The sequence below is a fragment of the Anopheles marshallii genome, chromosome 2 (assembly GCF_943734725.1).
Source record: "Anopheles marshallii chromosome 2, idAnoMarsDA_429_01, whole genome shotgun sequence".
In the NCBI taxonomy this organism is placed as follows: Eukaryota; Metazoa; Arthropoda; class Insecta; order Diptera; family Culicidae; genus Anopheles; species Anopheles marshallii.
Window position 1 is genome coordinate 75,781,473 of NC_071326.1, and position 24,377 is coordinate 75,805,849.

Consider the following 24,377-nt stretch of genomic DNA (forward strand, 5'->3'; position numbering starts at 1 on the left):
AAACTATTAAACAAAAAGATGAATAAACGAACAGATTGAAAGCAGCGTACTGATGTGATGCAAACGAATAATTACGCCGCTTTTGCTTCACAACGCCATCGGCTGACTGGCTCTGCCTATTTCTTTTTCTTATTTAGACTTATCCTCACAGACGGTTTATTTATTCTTTCGTTTATTTCCTTAAAAGAACACCTGTCTAGCGTTCTTTTACACTGTAAGTAATGAATTGCGTATCTGCGTGTGCGTGTTTTGGGTTGTCCCTTTCCTTGTTATTAAATTTTAACCTTAAAACGTTTGTCTGCTCCCCTGGTACTGCGTGAGGGGTTGAGTGTGTGTGTATATTGGTAGAGAAGTACAATTTACTTAATCGTGTTAGTATCTACGCCTATACGCACCGCCTTCCAATTTACGTTGGGCATTTTGTGTCTATACTCCTGCTTTCGAGTACAAAGGGAAATGAAACACTCAAGGGACCGATCGGGGTAAATAAACGAAGCACCCCACTAAGAGTGAACTTGTAGTGGAGGAATTTCGGAGCGTGTGTCGGGTGGCCGATAAGCTTAGACGGTTGGGCGTTCCACTGACGCCGGGTGATATGCCGGGTGTACCAATATCCCGCATGAACAAGCGAGTTGTCCGAGAGCGCTCGAAACGTGTCGGGTCTTCCGACCCAGCCCAATTTCCCGGGGAAGACGGTATTGGAAAAAAAACAGGTGAAATAGAGAGAAAGAGATAGGAGTACCTGGAGTACCAAAACGCACACTTAGACGAAAATGAACTGAGCGTCGCTGGAGGGACACTTTTTCGGTTGGCCCACGGTAAGGCGCATCCACTTGCCCCGGCAGGCCGGCATGGCGAGCGTCGTGAAGCGTGTGTTGCGCCCCGTCAATCCATCACCCCGACAGCGATACTTGGGCGTTTCCGGTTCCTCGTCGTCCTGCACCGAGTTGCTCGACAGCGTATCGACCGTCTTGTCTTCGTGCAGCGCTTCCAGGTCGCAGCGTACGATCACTCGCTCACCCTCGGCCAATCCACGGTAGGTGTTGTCCTTGTGACATGCCTTCGTCGCTTTGATTACCTCGAACTCCACGCAGTACCTGTGAAGGCGGAAAGTGAAAGGTGATGGTTAGCAGCATCAGCAAATCGAACCGATGGCAATAGCGGTGCAGATGATAGCTGCTATCAGGTCCCAAAAAATTGAATCACCATAACCACGGGGCGGGTTGTCACGAGCAGATGAAGTTTCGATAGGCGGAAACTTGGCATGGGAAGGCAAAATATTACACCCCATATCCTCGAATAACATCCGTCGCCTGCGGTCAATGAACGAAATGGCTGCAGAGACCTCGGAAGAACCATCGCATCTCGCATTTCGCGTGGTACTCTTCCCGCTTGCTGACGCCAGACCGTACGAAACGCGGGAACGAAACGTGACCGTGCGACTTGTAGTGGCTACGGTGGTGCCGGTACGGTGCTTCGGCTGAAGATGAAATGTACACGCTCGATACCATATACGGGAATGGGAAGCATTCCATCCCGAGGGCTACGACCCCGTACACAGGGCCAGAAGGGCACCGAGTACTCGGTAACACACAGGTAACGGGTTTACCGAACGTACTTTCGTATCGCATGTAATCGGAGTACGATTTGGCTTCACATAGGAAGAATTTGTCGAATCTTCCCCTGGACCTGGACGAATGTTTACTCTTCAACGAACAATTCGTACGAATAGCTTTTTCGTATGCACTAAAAATGCTACAAGAATGAAGAGTTTGATTTGATTCCTGATGGCGAACCATTTCGATCCTTTTACCACAAATTCTGACAGTACGCCATGTTTGAGTACATACAAGCGTTCGCTGTAAAGCCTAGTTAAAGTGAACATCTTTGCTAATGGGATTTAAAGATTTTTCATTATTTTCTTTCTTTAACATCCATTTGGAACAAATCCAAACCCACTCTACTACTCAGACACTTACCAATTTAAGGAATATTAACGCCTGAAGTTAGGCTATTCGTAGGCATAACCATTAAGTATTAAACTAGTAACACAATTATTAACGACATAATAACTGATCGACAAAAAGGGATTATCGATCAGACTGTTAGAACTTTCATTAGATATTGCATTGCTTATGTGAAATCAGATACTTTTACCGACTATTGGACGCCTAAAGTTAGGCAATTCATTCTTCTTTATTGCTTATCTGACTGATAAGCTATAAAAAGTTATACCGATTAAACTAGTTTAATGTAGATTTAGATAGTTTAATCAGTGTTTAGTAAACTGATAAGTACTTATTTGTTTCCAACACACATAACGTAGCATTGAAAAGACTCTTCCTTGCTCTATTCGATATGAGGGAAATTGGTATCACATTAGTATGCAGCATCCGGGAAAAACAGGATTCCCCACGGCTGGCCGCTTACAACACCCTGCCCCATTATGACGATCCCCAGCACATCACACATTTTGTGCAGCGTACCGTTGATAAATCGATTAATTCCCGTACGAGCATCGATTAGCAAATGCACCCCCGTTTGGTATCGATTTTCCCAGCCCCCCGTAACGGTTCAATCAAGTGCAAACGGTTGCGATTACTGCACACCGTCTATAAATCGATACGTCTATCCTGCGCACCTTGTGCATCATCTCACGCCGTGCCCGGTGGTGCCTGTCGAGATTGGAAAATCTTTCCAATTCCCGGATGTTTTTCGGTACGTTTCGGTAATACTTACTCATTTCCTCGGTTGTGCTTGAATGCGTTCTTGTAGCGCAATCGTAGATTTCGCCGAATGTCGCTGGTATCGTTCTCGTGGCGGCTCTTGGACAGGGCGGCCGGTAGCAGCAGTGCAGTCTCTGGTAAATGGAAAATGGGAACAGTAGGGAAAAAAAACCGTCAGAAAACATCATCATCTACTTGTGGTAAGCGGGGAAGAACGGCACTGGGAAAAGAATGGGATGGAAAATCCAATCCCGTACAAGTTCTGCCGTCAGCACGTCATCACGGCATTGGAGTGCGCGGTCCATAACCACTACCGCCACCGAGCAAGTGTGCCAGTGGCAGCATTGCAATCAAGCTCCGCTCAGGCAAAGTTTTTGATTATTTTAGCAGCGCAAGTTCGGTGTGAGCAGCGGGCAAAAATGGTTTCCTATCGACACACCCCTGCGGGCCTGTACTGGGTGTAGTGGGTAGGTCTGCATCTGGACGCTTTAGAGGAGGAAATGGGTTTCGCTCGACATGGTCCAGCCGGCTGGATGAAGTACGGTTCCGTTGCACCATTAAATCAGGGTTGCGGTAAACTGTTTTCGTCTATGATGTCCCTGTGTGTGTGTTTTTGGAAGGATCGTGCAGGCAAGTGTTGCACGATGGAATTTATGGCGCAGAGTTGGCTCGGCTGAATATTACGCTAACAAGGATGTATGGAAATGTGAGCCAGAGGTGTCCAGGGAAGGATAAACTGAAGCTACTCAAATATGGATTTGTGGTGTCGTGGTTGATGGAACGATGGTCACGGTGGTTAAATCCGTGGACAGTACTCCGAACTCCGACAGGTAGGGGTGTAATGGTAAAGCACGAGCACCCACTAGCGTAAGATCATATATTCTGGAAGCGTTTCGCGCTATGGTTTATGTCCCTCTTTACCCAAGGCTATCAGACGTTGGGAATTCAACGCTTGGGTGTTTATGAAAGTTTACACACAAAAGTTCCACTTATAAATGTACATTTTATAATTGCATCACCTCTTTACATCACAAAGCTAGCAAATCCCTATTAATTGCTCTTTCATTGACTGTTTCACAAGCACAAACGGAAAGCTGTCTTTGATGTAGCGTTTCCCTTTCAATGTTCATGCTTCAACAGGTCCATCGTTAAGCAGGGCTTGGCCTTGTTCATCAAACACCCAGAGCTTACACCCCGTGCACACATAAAGACCGACCATCACCGCTTCCATGCAAAGGGATTGGAATTTTATAATCACTCAAAAGCCAAAAAGCCCAAAAAAAAACTTCCCGAATTCCATCGCACTGAGCAAACAACTTTATTATCCATGTGAACGGAGTGTGCGTTACGAACCCTATTAAAATGTAAATCACTGTCTTATGCACCATCGCTACAAGTTCCTTGCTTTCCTATCGTATTTTTATGAAGGGACTACACTTTTAATCACCACCCCAGAACCGATCAACCTCCGTGTTGAGTTGGTTGTTGTGAGAAAATAAAAAAAAATAATTCATCCCTCGAAATATGTACATCCAGAATAGGTTGAGCTATGTCTAGCACCAACATAAAGCGAGAAAAAACGGAACGAACAGAACGCTTGAAAGCCGTCTTTGGAGGTGAACTTTGGTGAATTGAAAGGGCTCTGTATGGTGGATGTGTAAGGCATACGGTAATACCAGCACGGATTTTATCGTGTAACAAACGCGAGTCGTCCAAATGCCTTCTCGGACGAGTCTGCTGCAGAAACCGAAACTTTGACACCGACTGCGGCCATCAATCATTGTAAGTCCGGACTGAAATCATGCGCGCGCCAAAAAACAACAAAACCAGGCAGAAGTAACAAACCGCTCGTACGCCAAAAGTTTGTAACGTTTCAGAGACAGCCCGGACACGAGCCCGGTCGGACAGGCAAACGAACGAGCGCCACTGACAGCTATTGATTGTCATGAGTGATAAAATGTTCAATTTTAAATTTGGCCAAAATGGGCGTACCAGAGGGTTTTTGTGTGCTGCGATTCATGGGAACAGACAAAACACGGAATCCACAGCAAAAAAGAAACAGACAGATATCCTCCGGAGCATGAATACTGAAGGACCCCCAGGAAAAAGGGCGATGTACAAAAAAATAATATACTGGACAGTGTTGGGTACAGACAAACGCTTGACAGTTACAATGCCAAGTGATTCCCCTGAAACTGATATCAAACAAAAACTTAAAAAAGGAAGGCATATCTCTCGCCCACCGGAAACAATAACTAGTCGAGAAGGACGAAGCAAGCGAAGGGAAGCTTGAGAACGGAGTTGCAGAAAAATACTAACCAAAAATCACCAATTGACAGCAGTGCTGCCAAACAGAACGAAATTGCGCCTGTAAGTCATGCAAACCGCATGGCACAGGATGTGTCGTTTGATTGCGGCGAAGCTCTCGTTTTGCATTTTCGATTGCATTTCACAATAAAAAAAAGGTTTGATGTCCGTCAGGGAAGGACATTTTGCATACTGTGAAAACCACAAGTAACAAAAAATGAATGTAAGGGAAAATGAAACCTTTGTTTTCGGTACAACACAAGAGAGCGCCAATTGCAGACGGATGAATGCAACGAGAAGATCATTTCAGTTGCACAAAATTTGCTTTTATAGAACCTTTCGTTGGTCACCATGACTTTGTTCTGTTCGGGGAAAACGAAACAAAAAAAAAAACAGCCCAAAAACCTGGGAAAACATCATAAAAATAAAAGCAAATTTCCATCCGCCATCATTCATGTAACCGGAGCAGAAAGGCCACAACCTGGTTGTAAGTGGTTTTGTTTTTTGATGTTTGCAACTACATGCATACCTCCCCACTGCGCGTGACATTGGATTCGAATCGGTGTATTGTTTTTCCTTGTTGCCCTTGTTGCCAACTTACCTCGTAGCGCCTTCCGGTCGTGATGGTTGTGACATTTCAGGCCCTGGCAGCCACGTTTCTGCACCAGGGACGGACAGTGTTTGCCACCATTCTGTGGTTTCTGCTCAATGATGCGAGTGCGCGACATCATACCGTTGCCACAGGCCGTGTCACATTCGCTCCATTGGCCCCATTCACTGACGATGCAGTCGATCACTGGAAGAGGGAGAAAGAGAGAGGTGCGGGAAAGAGCGATCGGTTAGCTGTTGAATTGATAATGCAGTTAAACGGCGTGAACGGTTTGTCGTCGAATTATGATTTCAAATGAGGTAGAAAAAGGTAAATCAGCAAGCAGCAGATCAAATTCTGCAAGTCGATACGGTTGGTTGCTTCTCATTTCCGTTGACCTTTGACGGTAGGAATTGTATGCAAAGAATGTGCAATAACAAGATCTGAAGTAAATCCTCGGCTTACTTAATAGACATCGGATCGGAATTATTGACTTGCTGTAGATGGTTATACTCAAGTTTTTATTGCTTTTGTTATAACATTTAATCAAATATATAAACCTTGATTTGTTGACCTATTAATCATATCTTTCCATCTCGAGACGAGAGGCTTCGATGTTTTCCTATAGCTAGTACAACATCTTCAACTTAATGATATCCAGTTGTGAAAAACAACTCCCTCTGTCGCCTCTCCAACGATTCCAACGCAACACACTGGGTGGGAAAGATCATTGCAGGAAATCATTCAATTCCTTCCGGACATCTCAGCACAGAAGCCGTCATGTCCCGATCGTAGACAAATATTTTTCAATTTATATTCAATTTTATTAATCAACTCCAAGTGTGTCCTGCGAGTAGTGCGGCGAGCAAAAACAAGATAGAGCGCCAAGCAATAACAAACAGCAGCAGGTTGGTAATAAGTTTTGATTTGTTCGGAAATCCAAGCGCCCGGGCAATCTGAACCCACGGATGTGAATGGCACCGGGGACTCCACATATTTCACCGACATTCCGGCACTCGTGCTAAGATCAATAAAAATCAACCATTCCACTGTTTCGAACGTTTTCTGCCATAAAATACGACGGCCCGGGTAGGGTAGGAACCTGTCTGCGAGCGTGTGTCGGGGCAGTCGGTTGTGCGGGGCAGTTTTATGTAATGGCAGAAATGTTTGCCTATTATGGTGAGGACAACATCGTCAAGGGGTCGTCACGATGGAGCGTTACAGATGGAAACAAAATAGGTATCGTTGGAGAGAAATAAAGGCAAAAATAACATTGCACTCAAACTTCCACGCCAGCGTATAACAGAGTGAGAGAGAGGCAAAGGTGGTGGAAACCGGCGCCACAGAGACAAACTTGCCGGTAGTAGTTTTACTGGACTGACTGCAGCAGAACTGGAAATACAGTCGTTCGACATCTCAAGAGCAGCGAAGATGCCCTTGATCGTGTTGCTACTTTCCCGGAACGGAAACAAGCAATAGCAGCCGCCCATTGTTCTGTAGTTTTATTATTTATGTAATGTTCGATTGCTCGAGAATGTTGGGTAGCGTGTTCCCGGGGACCCGGCATCCCCATGATGCAGATCTTCGACAAAGACCAATCAAAGCGTCCTAAAACCGTCGGTCGGTATCGTGTTGCGTCCGGCAAAGGAAGGTGACGATGGGTGTACCGGAAGCCACTTATAGGGCTTGATGCCCTTCCATATAGCTCACCCAATACATCTTGGAAGCAGTCCATGGCACGGTTGGACTCTTGTGCACCCGTCTCGGGAAAAGCTCTTCTGGGTTTGTTTGCCGTACACGCCGTCGTACCGTGAACGTGAACAAACAAAATGCCTCTTACAGTGGGCTCTCCCGCCCCGAAGTTATTGTGCTATTTACGTACTTATACCCGTACTGCACCGGCACATTTAGGTCTCCCCGTTGGTAAGCTCGTAAATTCCCATCTTAGAGTGTGTCTAAACGTATGCACACCGTACACAAACAAGCGAAGGAAGGCGAAGACACAAATCGGATTTCCAAGGGTGCCTATTCATCCCCCCGGTAGCTACTGATGCAGACGCTGATTGTGATGAACAATAATCGACACTTAGTTCACCATCGTCGACCGTGCCATGCCACAAATGGTCGTGCACAAACTTGCCAGGCTACGGCAGTGCTAAAAATTAAATAAATAAAAGCAAAAACCTTCCGGCGCTGAAGCCCTGGTGCAGCTGACTGCTCCTGAAGGACGGTTACTACCCGGCACACTCTGCAGCGGAACCGCACCTCAGTTGACGGCTAGAAATGACAGATATAAACTTTTATGACAGCTGCCCGGGCAAAACACTCCCACCGGAGCGGTTCTCACACCGAGCGCGGGGTGAACAGTTTGGAAATCTGCATCATGGCCTGCCTGTGTGGTGTGGACGTTTCCCGATCGCCATTGCGCCACCCCACCCTATTCCGTTCAGTTGGAGCTTCCGAGCGTGCGAGCTGGAAGCTTTTACATTTTACAAGGCATGAAATATTATTACCTTCATTGCGGACGATGAACAACCAGTCATGCAGCCTGCAGGGCTGGTGGACGCTTTATTATGATTAGCATGGCGTGCGGAACGGGCAGAGCACCTCATCAACACCGTGCTGCGTACCGTGTTGCATGCAATCAGGTGATTGACCCGGCCAATAGCGAAGATTGAATCCTGGCGCGTATTTTTATTCGAATACGAGCGTGTTAATACCGTACCGTGATGGACGTAAGATTACGGAGGGAGTTTATTGTGAGGATTGTGTGTTTTTTTTACTTGCTTGTTGTATTCCCGCTAGCTTCTTTTGGCGCTCGCGTTCTGCACCGGTAAGGTCACGTTTCGGCACGCTCGCAGTCACGCCAACACGCGTCACGAGAGTGACAGGATCATCTACACAATTTACGATTCAATTTCGATAGTGTGCCGTGCCCTGATTGTTAGTTACGTTAGGTGTTCCAGAGCGTTGTTTCTTCCTCCGTGTTTAATCCTCAATCGATCAGTTCCCTGATTGGCCTGATGGCGTGTGTAGTGGAGCTGGAACGTTACAGCACGATGTACGGGTGATAATTGTATGGTTTGGCAGCTTACCAAGTACCTACGATGATTATAAATTCCTTTCCTGCGCATAAGTATTGCAAACGAATGGCTTCCATATGGTGTTCGGTGTAACATGGGCGCTTAGCAGTCTCGAAGGGTGCGGAGAAAATGCAACCCTATGAAATGAATTTCCAGAAGGTACAGTAATTTGAAAAGCACTATGGTTTGAAGGATGCTTTCGAGACGTAGAATACACCCAAGGAGCTTAGGAATTGCATATGAACCATGATATGGCGATGTGAATCGGTACCGGGAATGGTATGCTTGTCGACATTGGAGAATGAATTTCCACAAATGAAAATGATCTTTTAAAAGCGTTTTATGTTTGCCGCATGCCTACACACACAAACAAGACAACTGTTTCAGTGGTTGTAACAGCATGCTCTCATGCATGTTAAGGTTTTGATTTGAGGATAAATTTTAAATGAAACCTACTCACCCTTTTTTAAGTCACATAAACCACAACTGTAAACAAAGCCACAGAGAGTGGGGGACGAATACAAAGATACCCATAAGACATAGGAAAATAAATCACAAAATTTCAAACACCTCACAGACATTTTCCAAACAACACATCAAGCTGGAAAAGCGATGGAGAACGATCAACGAAGCGATAAAATTGGCAATGGCAACCAAAACCATGGGCGTCGCTTTGATCCGGCAGATTTCCGAGCGATGGTGGATGCGATCCGTTAGCGACACGGTTAACATGTTGCTTCAAGTTGGTGTGTTTGTTTCGCAAAGCATCAGGAGCGTGAAACGAAGGACATCTTTAATATGAGTGTGGGAACAAACTTGCGCCATGGTAAATGTTTTTCACTCAAATGCTACCTTTATCAGCTCCGCTGAAGCAGTGCTTTATCAAACGTAAAACAGACGGCAGCTTTAATATTTGGCAGGTGAGTCGAAGGTACTTTACTTTAATGTGCCCATGTTGCCATAAGTTTGCATTCATTAGAAATTATGCGAAGCAGAACTGTTTCAAACTGAGTTCTGTTTCTTTTTTTGTTTCGCTTCTTTCCGATTTTTGTGGCACGGTAAAAATAGCACCACGTTCTGCTTGGCATGATAAGTCGCCCTAACGATGTAATTTTATTTTACCGCAAAACTGTCATGGCAACATCAACAAAAAAGCGCCTTTAGTATATAGTAGGCTACATACATGCGAGCTCCTAGACATGACCCCACAACGTTTCGGCATAATCCCCGTACTCGGGTATGCGCTTCTGTATTACTATTTGAAATAAATGTTGCATATGTAACACCGCAGCACAACGCGCTGCGGTCGAATGAGTCGAGCAAACGTGACATAAAAACGAGACTTCCTCAAACAAAAATATCCCTGCGTTCCCGACGGCAAGTTGGCAACACTGTTTCGAGTGTGCACCGTGTGGTGTACGATGAGCTGGAAAAGCACAAAACCGACATGACCCGAAACAAAAAAGGACACTGCTTTGCACTCCATTTGAGGGATACAGTTAGGTTTGTGTGTGTGTGTATGTGTGTTAACGCTTGCAGCTACAAAAAATAGCAGACAGCATTACTGTCCGTCCGGAGTGGCTAATTAAAGAGGTGAAAACGGAACTACTAAAGGTAGGAAATAAATGAAGTGACGTACGATGCCTTTGGGCAGCATGCATTATGCGTGTTCCTGGTGGGTTTAATTTTCATGCTAGGTACATTTATTTAAGCCAAAGTGCCTAAATACTACGAAAAGAGGAAGCTGTGAGGGGGTGGTTTTCGCTATGAAAATTAAGTGTAGCTAGCAGTCGGAAGGGAATCTGTGAAGCTCACCGTATATGGAGAATTATTTTAAAACAAGCACATTTTGCAAGAAATGTTAGGTTTCATTTTTGGGTAGGTTGGGATTATTTCCATCCGCATACATTAATGGTTTAAACGACAGAGAAAGATGAATGCTGTACTAAGCGGTAATCGAAAAGCGTTATTGAAACCTTTTCCCCTAGTGGTTAGTGAAGTTTTCCACCATGCAGTGAAGCTTTCAGCTTTAATCGGATACTGATGAATACAATGTATACACGGATTTTGAAATTTTAATGTCAATTGCAACGCGGAATGTTTCCAGGGGCCCGTGAAACCTGAATATGGGTGACACTTTTGGGCACTTGAAATAGAATAAACTTAGTACGAAATGGTCGATATGTTTGTTTAGTGCATTTTTCAGCACGGAGTAAACTTCACTGAATCACGCTGGGTGGTGATCGTGATAAATGTTGCATTTTGAATATCTATTTTTAAAACAAAACCTGCATATTTGAAGGTATATCTGGGGAGCTTTGGGATTATTTATTTGAGTGAAAATAAATTGCGCAGGGTTATTTTCCCAAAAGGTTTTTGCCCTACAGGTGGTAGAGCTTTTCCACAAAGCCTTACTGAGAACCTTTCAGTTCCATTAGGCTTAACAGTTTATTCCGAGTGTTCATATGCGGATTTTAAAATTCATTTTCAAATTGAATAGTTGTAGTATTGTTTTTTGATATTAAAAAAATATACAGCATCATCTTAAATTTATGATAATTAAGCATAAGCAAAACTATCAAAAACAATAAACTTATTCACTTACAAAGTGACGCATGCAGTATCTTCTGTAACGGATTGTCTTAAAAAGCTTTTCGTATAAGTCTCGCCAGAAAAAAAAAACGTTTCGACCCATGTACTTTACCATTGTTTGCCGGTACTGCAGAATCTCGTTAGGGCAAGAGTTTATCAAACTTTTTGCGGGGCCACGTTTGGATGCCGTAAGGCGGCTGCACGCCGTTCATGCATAATTCAACGCAAAGATGCGGTGGGTGTTAGTGTTGGATGGCTGGGACACAACCAGATCGCTTCTATCCGCGAGGGCTCATCCTAAGCGAGGGACGCATCCTTCTTAGCCTGCGTAGGCTTGATGTGGAGAACGCCCGGAACAACGTTCGCCACAGACGTATGCAGCCAATAGTCGCATATTAAGCAATCTCCGCCAACTTACACGAATTGCAAATGAAGCCCCAAGCCCCATTTTGTGGTTTACTTTTGTGCGTGCAATTGGTTTTCTTGTTCCCCTTTTTCGGCTCTCCACCCCCAGCCCAGAGGTCGTTTTATGTTAGCTGGTCTGGGTACCTCTTTTTATTCATTTTTGTACCAACTAATGCTAAGGGTTGATATGGCCGAAAACGAAACGACTGTTTCGCGACTGCAAATCAGTTTACGTGAGCGCCAAAAGTTCTTCCCACCCCAGACAGCTTTCTCCGAACCGAGAAGGAAGATGAAATACGCAATCATTTCGAGTATTGGAGCAAAGAATTCTAAACGAAAACAAAAAAAAAACAAATACATCCCAAACAGAAGTTGCTCGTAAGATCGCAATCGCTCGACAACAGCTACCACTAGAGAAAATTATGTTTTTGGTAATTTTCCCGCCCCATCCTGGTCGCCCCGCACATATATTTCCGGTGGGGCGCACCAGCAGCGAGCTTCACGTCACACCGTCGACGAGGATGCAGACATCATCGGCATGAAGCCCAGCGCGCCTGACAAGAAATTACCATTCGCTTCTCGCGCAGCAGCTGCAGGCGTAAATTATTTACAGCGCCGCCAGAACAAAGTGTAATTTAGATGTTAAATATGCTATTCCTTCCGTCTTTTTTCCTTTTGCCACAAGCTCCAACCCCATTTTTGGGTGGAGTAGGGGGGAACGAACAACTTTCGTGGAGCATTTTCTGGGAAAAGGTGAAAGGTTTGCTGAAAGACTGCAGGGAAGGGCTAACATTCGATGAACTTTTACACCTCCACCCCACCCATGCCACCCATGGCCCGCCCACACCATCGGTGAGAAAAACAATCTTCATTATCTTCGAGTTAAACTGTTTGCCTAACAAATTTTCTATCGACGCCAGACGCCAGGAAGTTCTGTTATTTGTGTTTGTTTGCCGTGTGTCTAGCAAAAGCGAGCGGCCATATTTTTTTCCATGCGGTTACGGTAAGACACTAAGTGGAATTAGTGCAATATTGAGTTATTATTATTCCAGTCGTGCTCCGTCGTTGCCTACCAAAAGGCGGACGGTACGTCGAATGCTATGCGCAGTGTCTACCTTACAGGGGTACTGCACAAGGCACCGGTAGATGTCGGTTATGGTTATGGTCTGGGTAGATGGTTGAACCTGACAGCGTCTTCACCGGGCACGCTCATCATCAAATCATCAAATGCTCGTTTTAGAACCATCCCTGTCCAGTCATTAACGGGTCCATGTATCTTTGCTGAATGGAAGAAGCCACGACAGAAGGAAAGAGAATCCACAGAACAGTGTTTAAGCATTCTCCGCACGTACGGGTGCATTTCTCGGTTGCATTTCTCTCTCACGCCCTCGGCAGATTCTTGGAGTCCCGGTGGCGAACGGTTGGAAGATGAATTATTGAAAATTTGCATGCTCTTTCAACCACGTACTAGTAGCGGCGAGAGCGTTCTGATCGTATGCAAAGTCGGATGTCGCACAGCGCGTGGTATGACAATTGTGAAATTTGAATAGGGATTGATCATGCACTGGACCGTCTTGAGCGCTTGTTGCGTTAAATATGCAGTTTAAAAATGCATCATGCATAATAATCGAGGAGTTTTAGTTATGTATAGTTTGTTAGATCCTCTTTGCAAAGGTAAAACAAAAATATTTAAAATAATAATTAAAATAATTTAAAAAGTTTCATTCCGCAACGTATATTTGATCAAAACTCAAAAACATTATTTTTGACGACCCATCCATTCTGGCGCGTAAAAAGCTAAAACTACCGTAAAACATCACCTGTCCGAATGGTAAAAATTTCCATATCTTTCAACCGCTATGCAACCTGCCAACAGGTGCGGAAATCCTCGGGAAGGAAGTCAGACCAAACATTTTAATGAAAACAGAAACAAATACAAATAGAACGAGCCAAAACCTTCCATTACCTCCCTTTCGCTCGTTCTATTACGCAAAAATAAAACATAACTCCGGAACAGAAAGTTGGACATTTTCCGCACCACAAATGGGCAAACGGTAAAGACGGTCCCAACTCTTGCCGCTCCGGGGGAGGGTTTCCTTTTGTTTCTGCCGCCCAGCATCTTGCAGCGGTCGAGTCACCTTCTTGGCCACCCGTATTGCCCAACTGGCCATTACCATTTTCATTTATATTCGAGATTTTTCTTGAGGTTGTTTTTTTTATGTTGAACAGTTCTCCCCGGATCTCGATGTGTAAAACTTTACCAGCGACGTTTCGGCACGCTGCAACGTGAATCGGATGAATTTTTCCATGAATTTCATTCCGCATCTCGGATCTCGCACGGTACGAGATCGGATGCTGCCGATGACAACGATGACGACAACGACGGCCAAGTTGATGGTTGACGGTAACGATCCTCCGGTAACCCGACTCCCGGCCAAAACCCCCTACCCAAGAAAAGGGAAGTTAGTTAGGACCGGAAATGGTTATTTTACGGTGTGGTTTGTTTAAATTTTTATTCTATATTATTAAGAGCGAGGAGAGAAGGAGTCATAGAGTGGCCGTAAAAAACGAAGGATCGGAATCGCTGCCACGATGGGTTCAGGTTATTTTGCTTTTACCACTGGTTTTTGTATTCAGATTTTACGGCACCGGAGCAAACCCGAAAGAACAAAAAATGGCAGAAAGGTAAAAACATCAACATATTCATAAACTATGACACCGAGGGATGGTGTGTGGAAAGTTTTGGAAAAACTTCCCATCCAATCACGGCTTCCAAGCCCGGTTCGTTCCGGTGTGACTCTTCATTTTCCTTGCCCTTTTGAAAGGCAAATGTTTGACGAAATTGCATCCGGATGCAAATCTTGGACGGTGTCGGTGTGTGTGTGTGTGTGTGGCTGGTTGGGTTCTAAATTGTGAGACCCCCTTGAATGGTGAAAATTTCCATAAATAATGTGGGATAATGTTGGGTGGAGATTGTGGAGCGTTCTACGCTGTCTATCGATGCGCTCACGCGCCCAGTTTCGCCCCAAAAGCGAACGGGCGCACTGTCACAGGCGCAAGGGCTGATGCATATTCAAACGATGCAGGAATTATTTTTGACCACGCAACGTGGCAGTTATGAAAGGGGGAAAAAACATCTAAAACGGGCACTGTTGCAATATATATCCCCAAACCGATGCGACCCCTTCCACGCCAGCGAGTGTACCGATCCGCGTGAACTGCAATCAATTGCCGCGGGACGGCAAAGACTGCAACAGCCGGGCAGTGGGTATGAGCTAGACAGCAATCGGCTGTATCGGGATTTACTAAAAATAATATGAAGAGTTCCGTGAACCGTATGGGAACGGTCGTGTGGCCTGAGTGCTTGATTTATGATCTTTCCGTTGCGGTAACGTACCAGCGTGATTCATAGCTCAGCATAACGATTAATTATGCAATCATTGCGTTGGTTCGGGGCCGATCAAAATCCTGGTGGGATTTATGGGTGGCAAAGTGGGGATGGAGCAACCAAAAAAAAACTCCGTCCTATTACGGCACCAAACCAAGCGCGCAAGGATTCGATCAGGAAGAGGAATGTTTCAACGCATCTAATCCTTTTTTTGCGTTTGCTGCTAGTACACTTTCGCCAGCATTTCCAATTACTTCTTTCAACTGACCGTGACCTCCATCCCGACAAAGGGGGCCCCAGGATTAATGGTTCTGATTTGCAGGAGCAACAAAACGCAAAAAAAATACTGCAAATCAATGACCATCAAACATTGGTGGGGCAAACCGGGCTACATTTCGTTCGAATGGCATTTTCTGTTGTTGCAAAAACCAGTCCAGCAACGGTCGATCCACGATCGGTCGATCGTGGTTAGTACAAATCGGTCTTCTAATGTGCGTTAACCAATCGCCCGGAAGGGTTAGGACATTGGACGAGCAAAATGGGCGCATGTTTAATCACAATGCCAACGGGGATTGGGCGGCCGGTGCTTCGTGCAGGTAAATGCAATCGGGTTGATTAATTGACAAAGTAAGATTGATGGATGATTAGATTTTGCACTCGGTTAGTTGTTAATCTGCTCGATAAATCACGATCGGAAGGTTTCGAACGATTTAAAGTAAAATATGAATCCATTTGCAAATCATGCATATATGGCAGGGTTACATTGTTGTAAAGTGTTTTCCAATGTGGTTTTATTTCAAACATTAAGTTATAAATGTTTTGAAACACTTTTGCAAAAAATTCATTTTAAATATAACAGATCAAGATGCGTTTAAACTCATTAGCTAATTTTATTATTTCTGATTAGGTGTTATTCATACGATTATTTGTTATCACAAATTCAATGCCAATCATATTTGCATTATTTTTACAGAAAATTTTATTCTCAAAAGTGACGTTTCATCACAAAAAAATATGTATACGTAGTTTAATTGATAAAAACTTGTTTGATATTATTTTGTAGTTGAACTTCTCGTTAAATGAAAAAAACGGAACGAAATAGTTTTTAAAATATCAGTTTAAGGCAAGATTAGGCCCATTAAGCTTAAAGTACGCAATTTCAAATGTCTTGGCAACTGTTTTGATAACTGTTTAAAATTAATGTTGCCTCAATGTAAGATTTACTAATATTGTTAAACATTGTGATAGCATTCTATATGCAATTTAGTTTAAGGCGCGATTAAGCTAATTATCGTAAGAATAAACAATTTCTTTTTTTTCTGCATTTTTTTACTTAATATTCAATGTAAAATATAAACGATGCACGGAAGAGATGTTAAATGACTTTTCCTGGTAAAAAATGGTGAAAACTAACCGAACAGCTGTTATTTGTTTTGTTTATATTCAAAATTTACCAATGAATCACGTTTGTTTGAGTATTAACCAAAGTAGGAGCAATTGAAAACTCTAGCTACCGTAATGGTTCTACACTCATTCTACAAGAACGGTAAAGACCTTCAAAATGAAATGGGATAATAATGTACGGGTGATGCAGCGTTATAAACGATGCTTAAAACATTTTGTGCACTTCTTACACATTACCCAGCCATGTAATCATTTCATATCGTTGGTATCGGTTTCGTGCGAACCGTGTGCTGTCTGCCCGCTCGCAAGAAGCTTTTACAAATTACTAAATCACATTAAACACTTCAATCCGTTTAAATCGGTTTTGTACCTCCCCGTGGAGTGTAGCCCTTGGCCACATAACGTTCTCCCGATTTTCCCCCAAACTTACCTCCGCAGTGCGATTTGAAGTCCTCGCAGCAGTCGCCCAGCTTCAGGCAGGCGTGATCACAGTAGCACGGCTTATCGTTCAGGTCCTCGATGATCGCGTTCAGCGGTGCCTTCTGTACCACGCACGACGAATCGCGCCCATTGCAGCAGAGGGTGGCCTCCCGGCAGGAACCACCGTACGCGCCCCCAATCAGCACACTCAGCGGCACCAGCAACACCGCAAACAGCACGTACTGCGCCGCCATCGTTCCGGCTGCTTACTGACACCGACTGTGTACGGATGTGTATGTGTGCGCACGAGAGTGGTCGAAGAGAATGTGCTACTTTTTACTCCACTGCTTTTACCAGAGTTTGTCGATTTACGATCGGTGCTGATGCAACTCCCGTGCCTCACGGTGCACTGCAACCGGACGGCAGTTCAACGCACGTTCTGCCAAAACAGGTCGAGGCGCAGGGACGGGACGGTGGAGAGGCGCTTTCCCGCTGGAAAAGGGTGGTTTTGTGGAAAATACCACACGAACGCACACTGCAACAAGCAAAAAAAAAAAAGGTCAGAAAAGTAACGAAGAGAAAAATGGGAATGATCAAAAATGCGCTTCTTCGACGGTGGACGAGCACACATACGGAACGGAAAGATAATAAATTGCTTTCGATTTCAGCGATTCAGCAAACGCAACGGGGTATAATTGCATCGCGGGAAAAGTGAAAGAAAACGATGAGCATTAAATCAAGCCGTAATTGGGTGTGAGGTAGAGCTGCAAGCGAAGAAAAGGCACTGGGGAAGCCGGGATTAAGTTACTTCTGTCCGGTTTTCCTCAAGCTGGAAAGGATCGCGTGTTTTTTTTTTTGCAAACGACTTTAAGAGCGAAGCAAGTCAAAACACAATCTTGGCCCGAATACCGCCCCATTTTCGCGGAAGGATTGCGGAATTTTTGGGGTTAACTCTTTCTCGTTTTTTTTCTCATCTCCCTACTTGGGGTCGTTGCATCAGTTTGCTTCTAGCGTGATTGAAAATAAATGCCAAAATCAGAGGGAATTTTTTAAGAGATCCTTATTTTTGCTGTTGTTGTTGCTTTTTACTGCATGTCATTGAGTCGGGATATAAATTAAAGCGAATTTTTCAGTGCACTTTGTGGACGAGCGCATTAACAAACGAAGGGTTGATAAATGGCTGTGATTTATTTTACTCCTGTTTTTTTTTCTTTTGAGATGAGAAATGCAATTAATTTTCTCGTTGTAAGATGTGGTAGTGAATAGAATAAATAATGTTTGTAATAGTTTGAGTTAAAAAAATTTAATTAATAAACGCGATTGTTTAAAACGATGAATAAATAGTATCAAAAGTGAATGAAAATTAGAAATTTCCTTGATTTATTTCCATCATTTAAACAAAAAAAAAGAAATTAAATCACTCCATAAGTTTAAGAATTCAAAACTGTTCGACTCGCTCAACACAAACTTCATTACCAATGACAGCTCCATTGCAAATCGTTTCCTTCACCATTAAGAAACTAATCACTACGCTGATGTAGATCATCTTTCAGCCCAAAAAAAAAGATGATCATTCATAACTCAGTAACCCAGTAGCTAACAGAGGTAATGGTAAGCTTGTTAAGTTTTCTTCTCCACCTCGTAACGACTTCAATTTGCAACCGTAAAGCCAATCCTTTTTTGGGGCGGATTTACCCGCAACGTGCTCCTCAAAATATGAATCATGACAACTTGATCCGACGAATGATTGAATTATGAATTGCTGGCGAAACCCACTCGGGGAGCGTGTTCATCATTTCGTCTGTAACGGCAGCGTGCATAAATCCGTTCGCTTAAAGCCACTCCGGGTAAGGTATCCCGGGGCAGGTGTTGAAACGTCCTAAACGATGAACAAAAACCCCCTAATCCAGCAAACGAACTTCACGACGTCACGACGGCTACGTGTCTTCGTAAGGAGACTATCTAATCTATTGCTCCGTTTTTGGCAGGACGGGAGGCTAGAGTGCGTACGGACAGGGTGAAACCATGTAACCTTAACAAGCAGCAGGACAAGATAGAGTAACCCATTAACGAGTGTGGATGCCAACCGTTCCCTTTCCGTTTCCCAGGTCCATCTTCAGCAAACTTTGGCACAAAACCGTATGCCGTACACGTTACCGAGCACAAAACACACGCTAATGCTTCCCGAAATCTGCACAAACGAATTACTTGTGGCGTCGCTCTATCTGCGCTCCACCATCTGCTGGAGCTAATTTATTCCAACGTGCAATGGGGTCTCTTCTTCGCCTTTGGTTCTACGGGTGCATGGGTGCTTGATCCTTAGGGCAACCTATCGTGTGTCATGTGTCCGGAATGAAGGAGACCTAAATAATGAAGGTAGAAAGTCATTCCGACCGACAAGCGCTGCCGAAGATAACTAACTTTAATTTGCCCCATTCGTCTGCCGACATGGTGCGTGGGCCGGCGTAGATTTGTACCATGTCCATGGGACGCACCAGCGCTTATCTTGCCCTGACCAGTTCCAATAGCTTCAATAGCACGGTGTCCCGTGACCAAGCGTTCCGGTGTCGTGTTGAGGGAGCTAATGGGCCCCAGATGCCGCGAGGAAGCGGTGGTGGTGAACGGGAAATCTGACCACCGACCAGCTGTCAAGATTGGGCTAATCGGTATTCTGTTCAGTTTCCAAACCCCAAAAACACACGGCATTTAGGGTGAGTTCTTGCGTACTTGCCACGCACAAAAGGTCAGCAGGATAAAATCCCAAAGCTTAGCCCGGATCTTCCGGGGGCTTCAAACATACGAAGAGCTGCGGTATAGTGGTGGTTGAAGCGTGGGTGATGTTTATCAGCCATGGCGAAAAAGGAAAAGAATCACAACCTCACGGGTGAAAGCTAATCTTACCGGGAGCGACCCAGAGATGGACTAGTTTCGGGAATATGTCGCGATGACATTTGTGTCCGCACGGAGAGCGATTGTTTTGTTTGCGTTTGTTGCTAGCATCATTCACCGGTGTCACCTGCACGGCCAGAAAAGCATCGTCCAGAGGCGGACGATTTATCGTATGCCGGGACATAAAAGCAGGCAGTAGGCAGACCGGTTGCTTTATCTGGAGCGAAAAGCTTTTTGAGAAACAAACCTCCTAAAGACGAACCCATCGTTCATCATTTTCAGGGTTGAACATGAAAGAAATGAAGTTCCCTTCCTTCGCACACAACGTCTGCGTAATCCTCCGACACGATTATGGTACAAACGATCGGATTGCTTTAGCCGAACGTTTTGAAGGATGAGAATTTGATGACTGACGTGAGTTTGATACCGATTTGTGGGGAGATTTCACCTCAGCAGCAAAACCGTTCGGAAGGGAAAGGATTACAATCGAAATCCGATTTTGATGTGAAATGGTTTGCATATTATGGTTGGGGTTCTTCTTTGTCTTGTCGAAGCGATGTAGGGCACTATGTAGGGTGTGAGACATAGCTATATTTCAAAAGGATTGAAATTTAAAGACATCTTTTACGTAAAGATAAATTAGTGATGATTGTATTTGGATTTGTGGAGAAAATTGTAAAACAATCGTCAAAATTAGAGTATAATTTCTGTCCATAAATTTCGCCAGGATTTAATTTCACATCTACAACCCCTGAAAGTATGCAATCTTTACACGAATGATAATTTTTTGTCAATTAATCCAAAGTTACTTTGCCCTTAGAACAAAATTTTAATACATTTTGAGGTTGGTCTACGTCTGAAGTACACCCCATGTTACATGTTACATTTTATTGCATACTTTCAGGGGCTTTCGTGATGGACAGACTAAGCGATAAAAAATAAATTTGAAAGGGAACGCTAAACAACAACATGAATGAAATTACACAATTGCAATTTGAATATCATCCTTTTAGCAAACGAACAACGAATGGTTCGTTGCCACTTGCATCCAAAAGCGAACAAAAAATAGAATAACATTTTAAAAGGTTTCCATTCCACGGTTGATGGCAAAAATATAACGGTGCCTGCATCCGGAAAGCTTTCCTTATAATAAGCTTCCACAGAAAACAAACCACTTACGGCTATGATACAATAACCACGCTTTTGCCATCGCTCCACAGGATCTCCATCTCGTGCCGTACTCAGCATCGAGTTAAAATGTTCATCCTTCAACCGATGTGCCCGGTAAACAGAGTGTCCCCGTCAGTGTCACGGTTCCGTAATATCATACTATCAGCAGGTTCTGTGACAGCCGGAAACTGACTGACTGCATGCACTTGCCAGTTGCATCGTTTGCGATAACTATTGCCTTCCCACCATGAATCATCTCCCTTCGCAGGTACAGGTGTCAGGAAGTCAGGCTACGAATAGGACACGCCCGGCAGGCTACGTTGCCATGCGATAAATCATGAGCCAACTTTTGCTTCGCACTTCACTTTTTCGGAGTTTCGCTTTACTTGGGGAGCTGAATGTTTTATAATTTTCCTGAGCAATCACTTCGCCGGGGGGTCGGTTCACTTGTTGTTTGCTATCATTTGCCACTGCCTCGCTGTGACAGGGGTGGTGGGACCCGACCAGTGTTTAATCCTGCCTGCCTATTGTTATCCTTCCCTTATCGTACGTGGCTTGCTGTTGGTTGATGGTTGTACTTGGGTTCGAAGACGGGTGCATTTAACCTTCCGCATGATCCCGGGAGAACTTGCTCGACGCCATCTTTGCGACCCCTCTAGGGAAAATATTTTCCCACACACACACACACTGAGACTGCTGTTGATAACAGCAATAGTGAGTCTGTGTGAGAGTGTGTTGGAGTGTATAAAGATACAAAAGTTCACCCTATTTTCCAAGGCAAACGATAGCAAGAAAAAAAAATGAACAAAGCTTATGCATTTTCAATGTTCACTTTCCTACAATGATGGCACACAATTTTCCCCGTGAAAAAAGAATGCTTCAAAAGAAAAGAACATACACCTTCAGACAGTTAGTCTTACTCAGGAAAAAAGTGAAAATAAAGTACAGCGAGGAACCACCCGGAAAGAAAGGAATGCTCATGCAAGTGGAATGAAACCGCCATCGTTTTTCCGATCCAATTTCGGGAAAGTGTTGCACAGCGAATATGCAACCCGGGTGTGTGTAAGGCTGCTCGTGCTTATTTTCACATCACCGGATCGTTATCTGGATTGACTTTATTTTTCCTTTCAAGATACGAGACGAAACCGTGGATTAGCGTAGGGCACGTGAAGAATGTCCCGAACAAAATGGAGCCCGTCTTTTGCAGCTTGCATGCTATTGTGGTTCGTTTAAGAAGGATCGTTTTTTGGCTTTGTGGCGATAGTTTCCCCTTAACTATCTCGCTCTCGTCATCACTTTTTGTGTTATTCCTCCAGGTGGATGTTGTGCAAAAGTTGTGCACTGGAGCGGTTGCAAACAGCCGTACAAAGATATGAAGGTTTGACGGGTTAAGTGCTCCGTACACTTCGTGCATGTCACACACGTTCCTCACGTTCGCACGTTTTATGACAGATCGAACTGACAGATACCTCCGCGGTGGATTGTCGATGTAGCGACAAAGCTGATTGGGAACAACCGGACTGTGTGGTGGGACAGCACAAGGGGAAGCGGGATAATATTTCTATAAGGACACTAGCGCCTCGGCACACAAAAAAAAAACAACAAACTCAAACTCTGGCTCTGGCTTCGGGACCGATTTCGATCGATCGCGAGAAAACGTACCGCGCGCGGCACAGGAAACCGGTTCGGAATCGGTTGTAAATGTTATTATATCATCCCCCGTTTGGCTCGATGGCCGTTGTTTGACTTTTGGATGCAGTTGATTGACACATTCGTTAGCGCGCGCATTGAAATGGAATCTCACCGAGAAACCGATAAGCCGTCGAACACACAATCTTACCGTCGAAACTGCCGAACATGGTTTCAACTTTTCCAAATGGTAGCCTTTCTTGTTACCGTCATCGCGCCTTCGATACGGGTCGCACCTTCACGGATTAGGATAAGGAGGCCGGGGTTTTGTGGGGCAACGAGAGCGAGTATTAATATCCCCGAGGAAGGATGGTGGGAGGGTGGAGAGGCAAAAACGGACAGGCGTAGCCTCCGGTGCCTATAATTGGTCGCCACGATTGTGAAACATTCCAGTGCTGACGTTTCCAAGCCCCGATGACGTTCGTGCGACGTGACATGAATGACCACAAAAACGGCACGTTTAAAAGGGAACCTTCACCGGATCGTGGGATCGATCGCGAAGAAGCGAGCCATTAGTCTCGCCGTGGGGATGATTTTCAATCGCAATGGTACGCCGGTGGTACGATTACAAAAGCTTCGCTTGAAAAGGGACGCTTCGAAAGCCACCGCCTACGCACGCCGGGATAACAATTGTGTTTCGCCACTGATTGCGGTCAAAGGTCGCTAAATGTACAGCCGGCGCGTGGAATTGCACGACCTTGGAATTGGGTTTTTGTGCCGAACGAAAGTGACGAGTGGCGTACCGCGGAAAAAAATGGAAACCGACCGTAGTCAATTAATCAGTGCACATTTCGTTAGCAGGAAAGGTGTTAATCGACGTCAAAAGGTTATTAATAATTTGTGCACACAGTAGCCGACGCGAGACCGGCCCGTTTGAGACGGATGCCTAAAGCGGGAAGGTTTGTTTTACTGTCGTAACATGATTCTTATGCAACATCCACGATCATCAGCTGACGGGAGCAAGAAAGTGAATTTTGTAGCTCAATGCGTAACAAAAATACTTTTAATTTCATTTCTATTTGAGCTCCGTTCGACTCAGATTTAGTTTTCAATTTATATCTTTAACATATTTATAGTTTACGACTTTTAGCCTTTTTTCTGGGACTTTTTTTTTCGAGGAATCATTTCAATCATGAGTCGATTCTAAAAAGATTCATGAATCGTTGGGGATTGTGACTTTTGATTTCTGATTTCTGAAAAATTTGAGTCTCTAACATCCTCTCAGTGCCGAATATTTCATGAATGCCTAGAATTCGAGAATCCTCAAGATATATAAATCTGAATAAACTTGAATTTATTTACGTTTCGTTGGTTAGTGTACAAGACTGTAAATTTTTAGAGTAAATTCATAAATATTAAATAATTCTTACATCATTAAAAAGACTATTGTAAAGTTCTTTGGTATATGGAGAATTACTAATCTTCACTCTAGAAATACCTAAACATTTTGTTGGTTTAATAATTCCTCCGAATTAATAAATCAGTATCAAATTTACCAAACGCGCTCAGCTAATATGCTAATAAAATTTTTATACATAAGGGTTTAAAACGCCCCAGTGTATGCAATTAGTATGTCTATGATAACATCTCATAGCTTACGGGGAGGTAGATTTGATACTTCACGGACATAGTTAGTCCTCAAGGTCGTTTCGGAGTTTTTGCTACATGCTATTTTTATTTTGCATTTAATATTCGCAGACAATTATTGGCAAATA

The 24,377-nt window shown here is 44.2% G+C and overlaps 1 protein-coding gene across 1 annotated transcript; it reads right to left on the reverse strand.

Annotated features, from left to right (window-relative positions):
• Positions 1–763: 763 nt before the first annotated feature.
• On the reverse strand, positions 764–17,168 carry LOC128719880 (somatomedin-B and thrombospondin type-1 domain-containing protein). The gene is made up of 4 exons (XM_053813520.1): positions 16,925–17,168; positions 5,635–5,829; positions 2,740–2,860; positions 764–1,097 (listed from the first exon to the last, which is right to left on the reverse strand). Exons 1-4 carry the CDS (start codon positions 17,166–17,168, stop codon positions 764–766), a joined length of 894 nt encoding a protein of 297 aa, XP_053669495.1.
• Between the last annotated feature and the right edge of the window lie 7,209 nt (positions 17,169–24,377).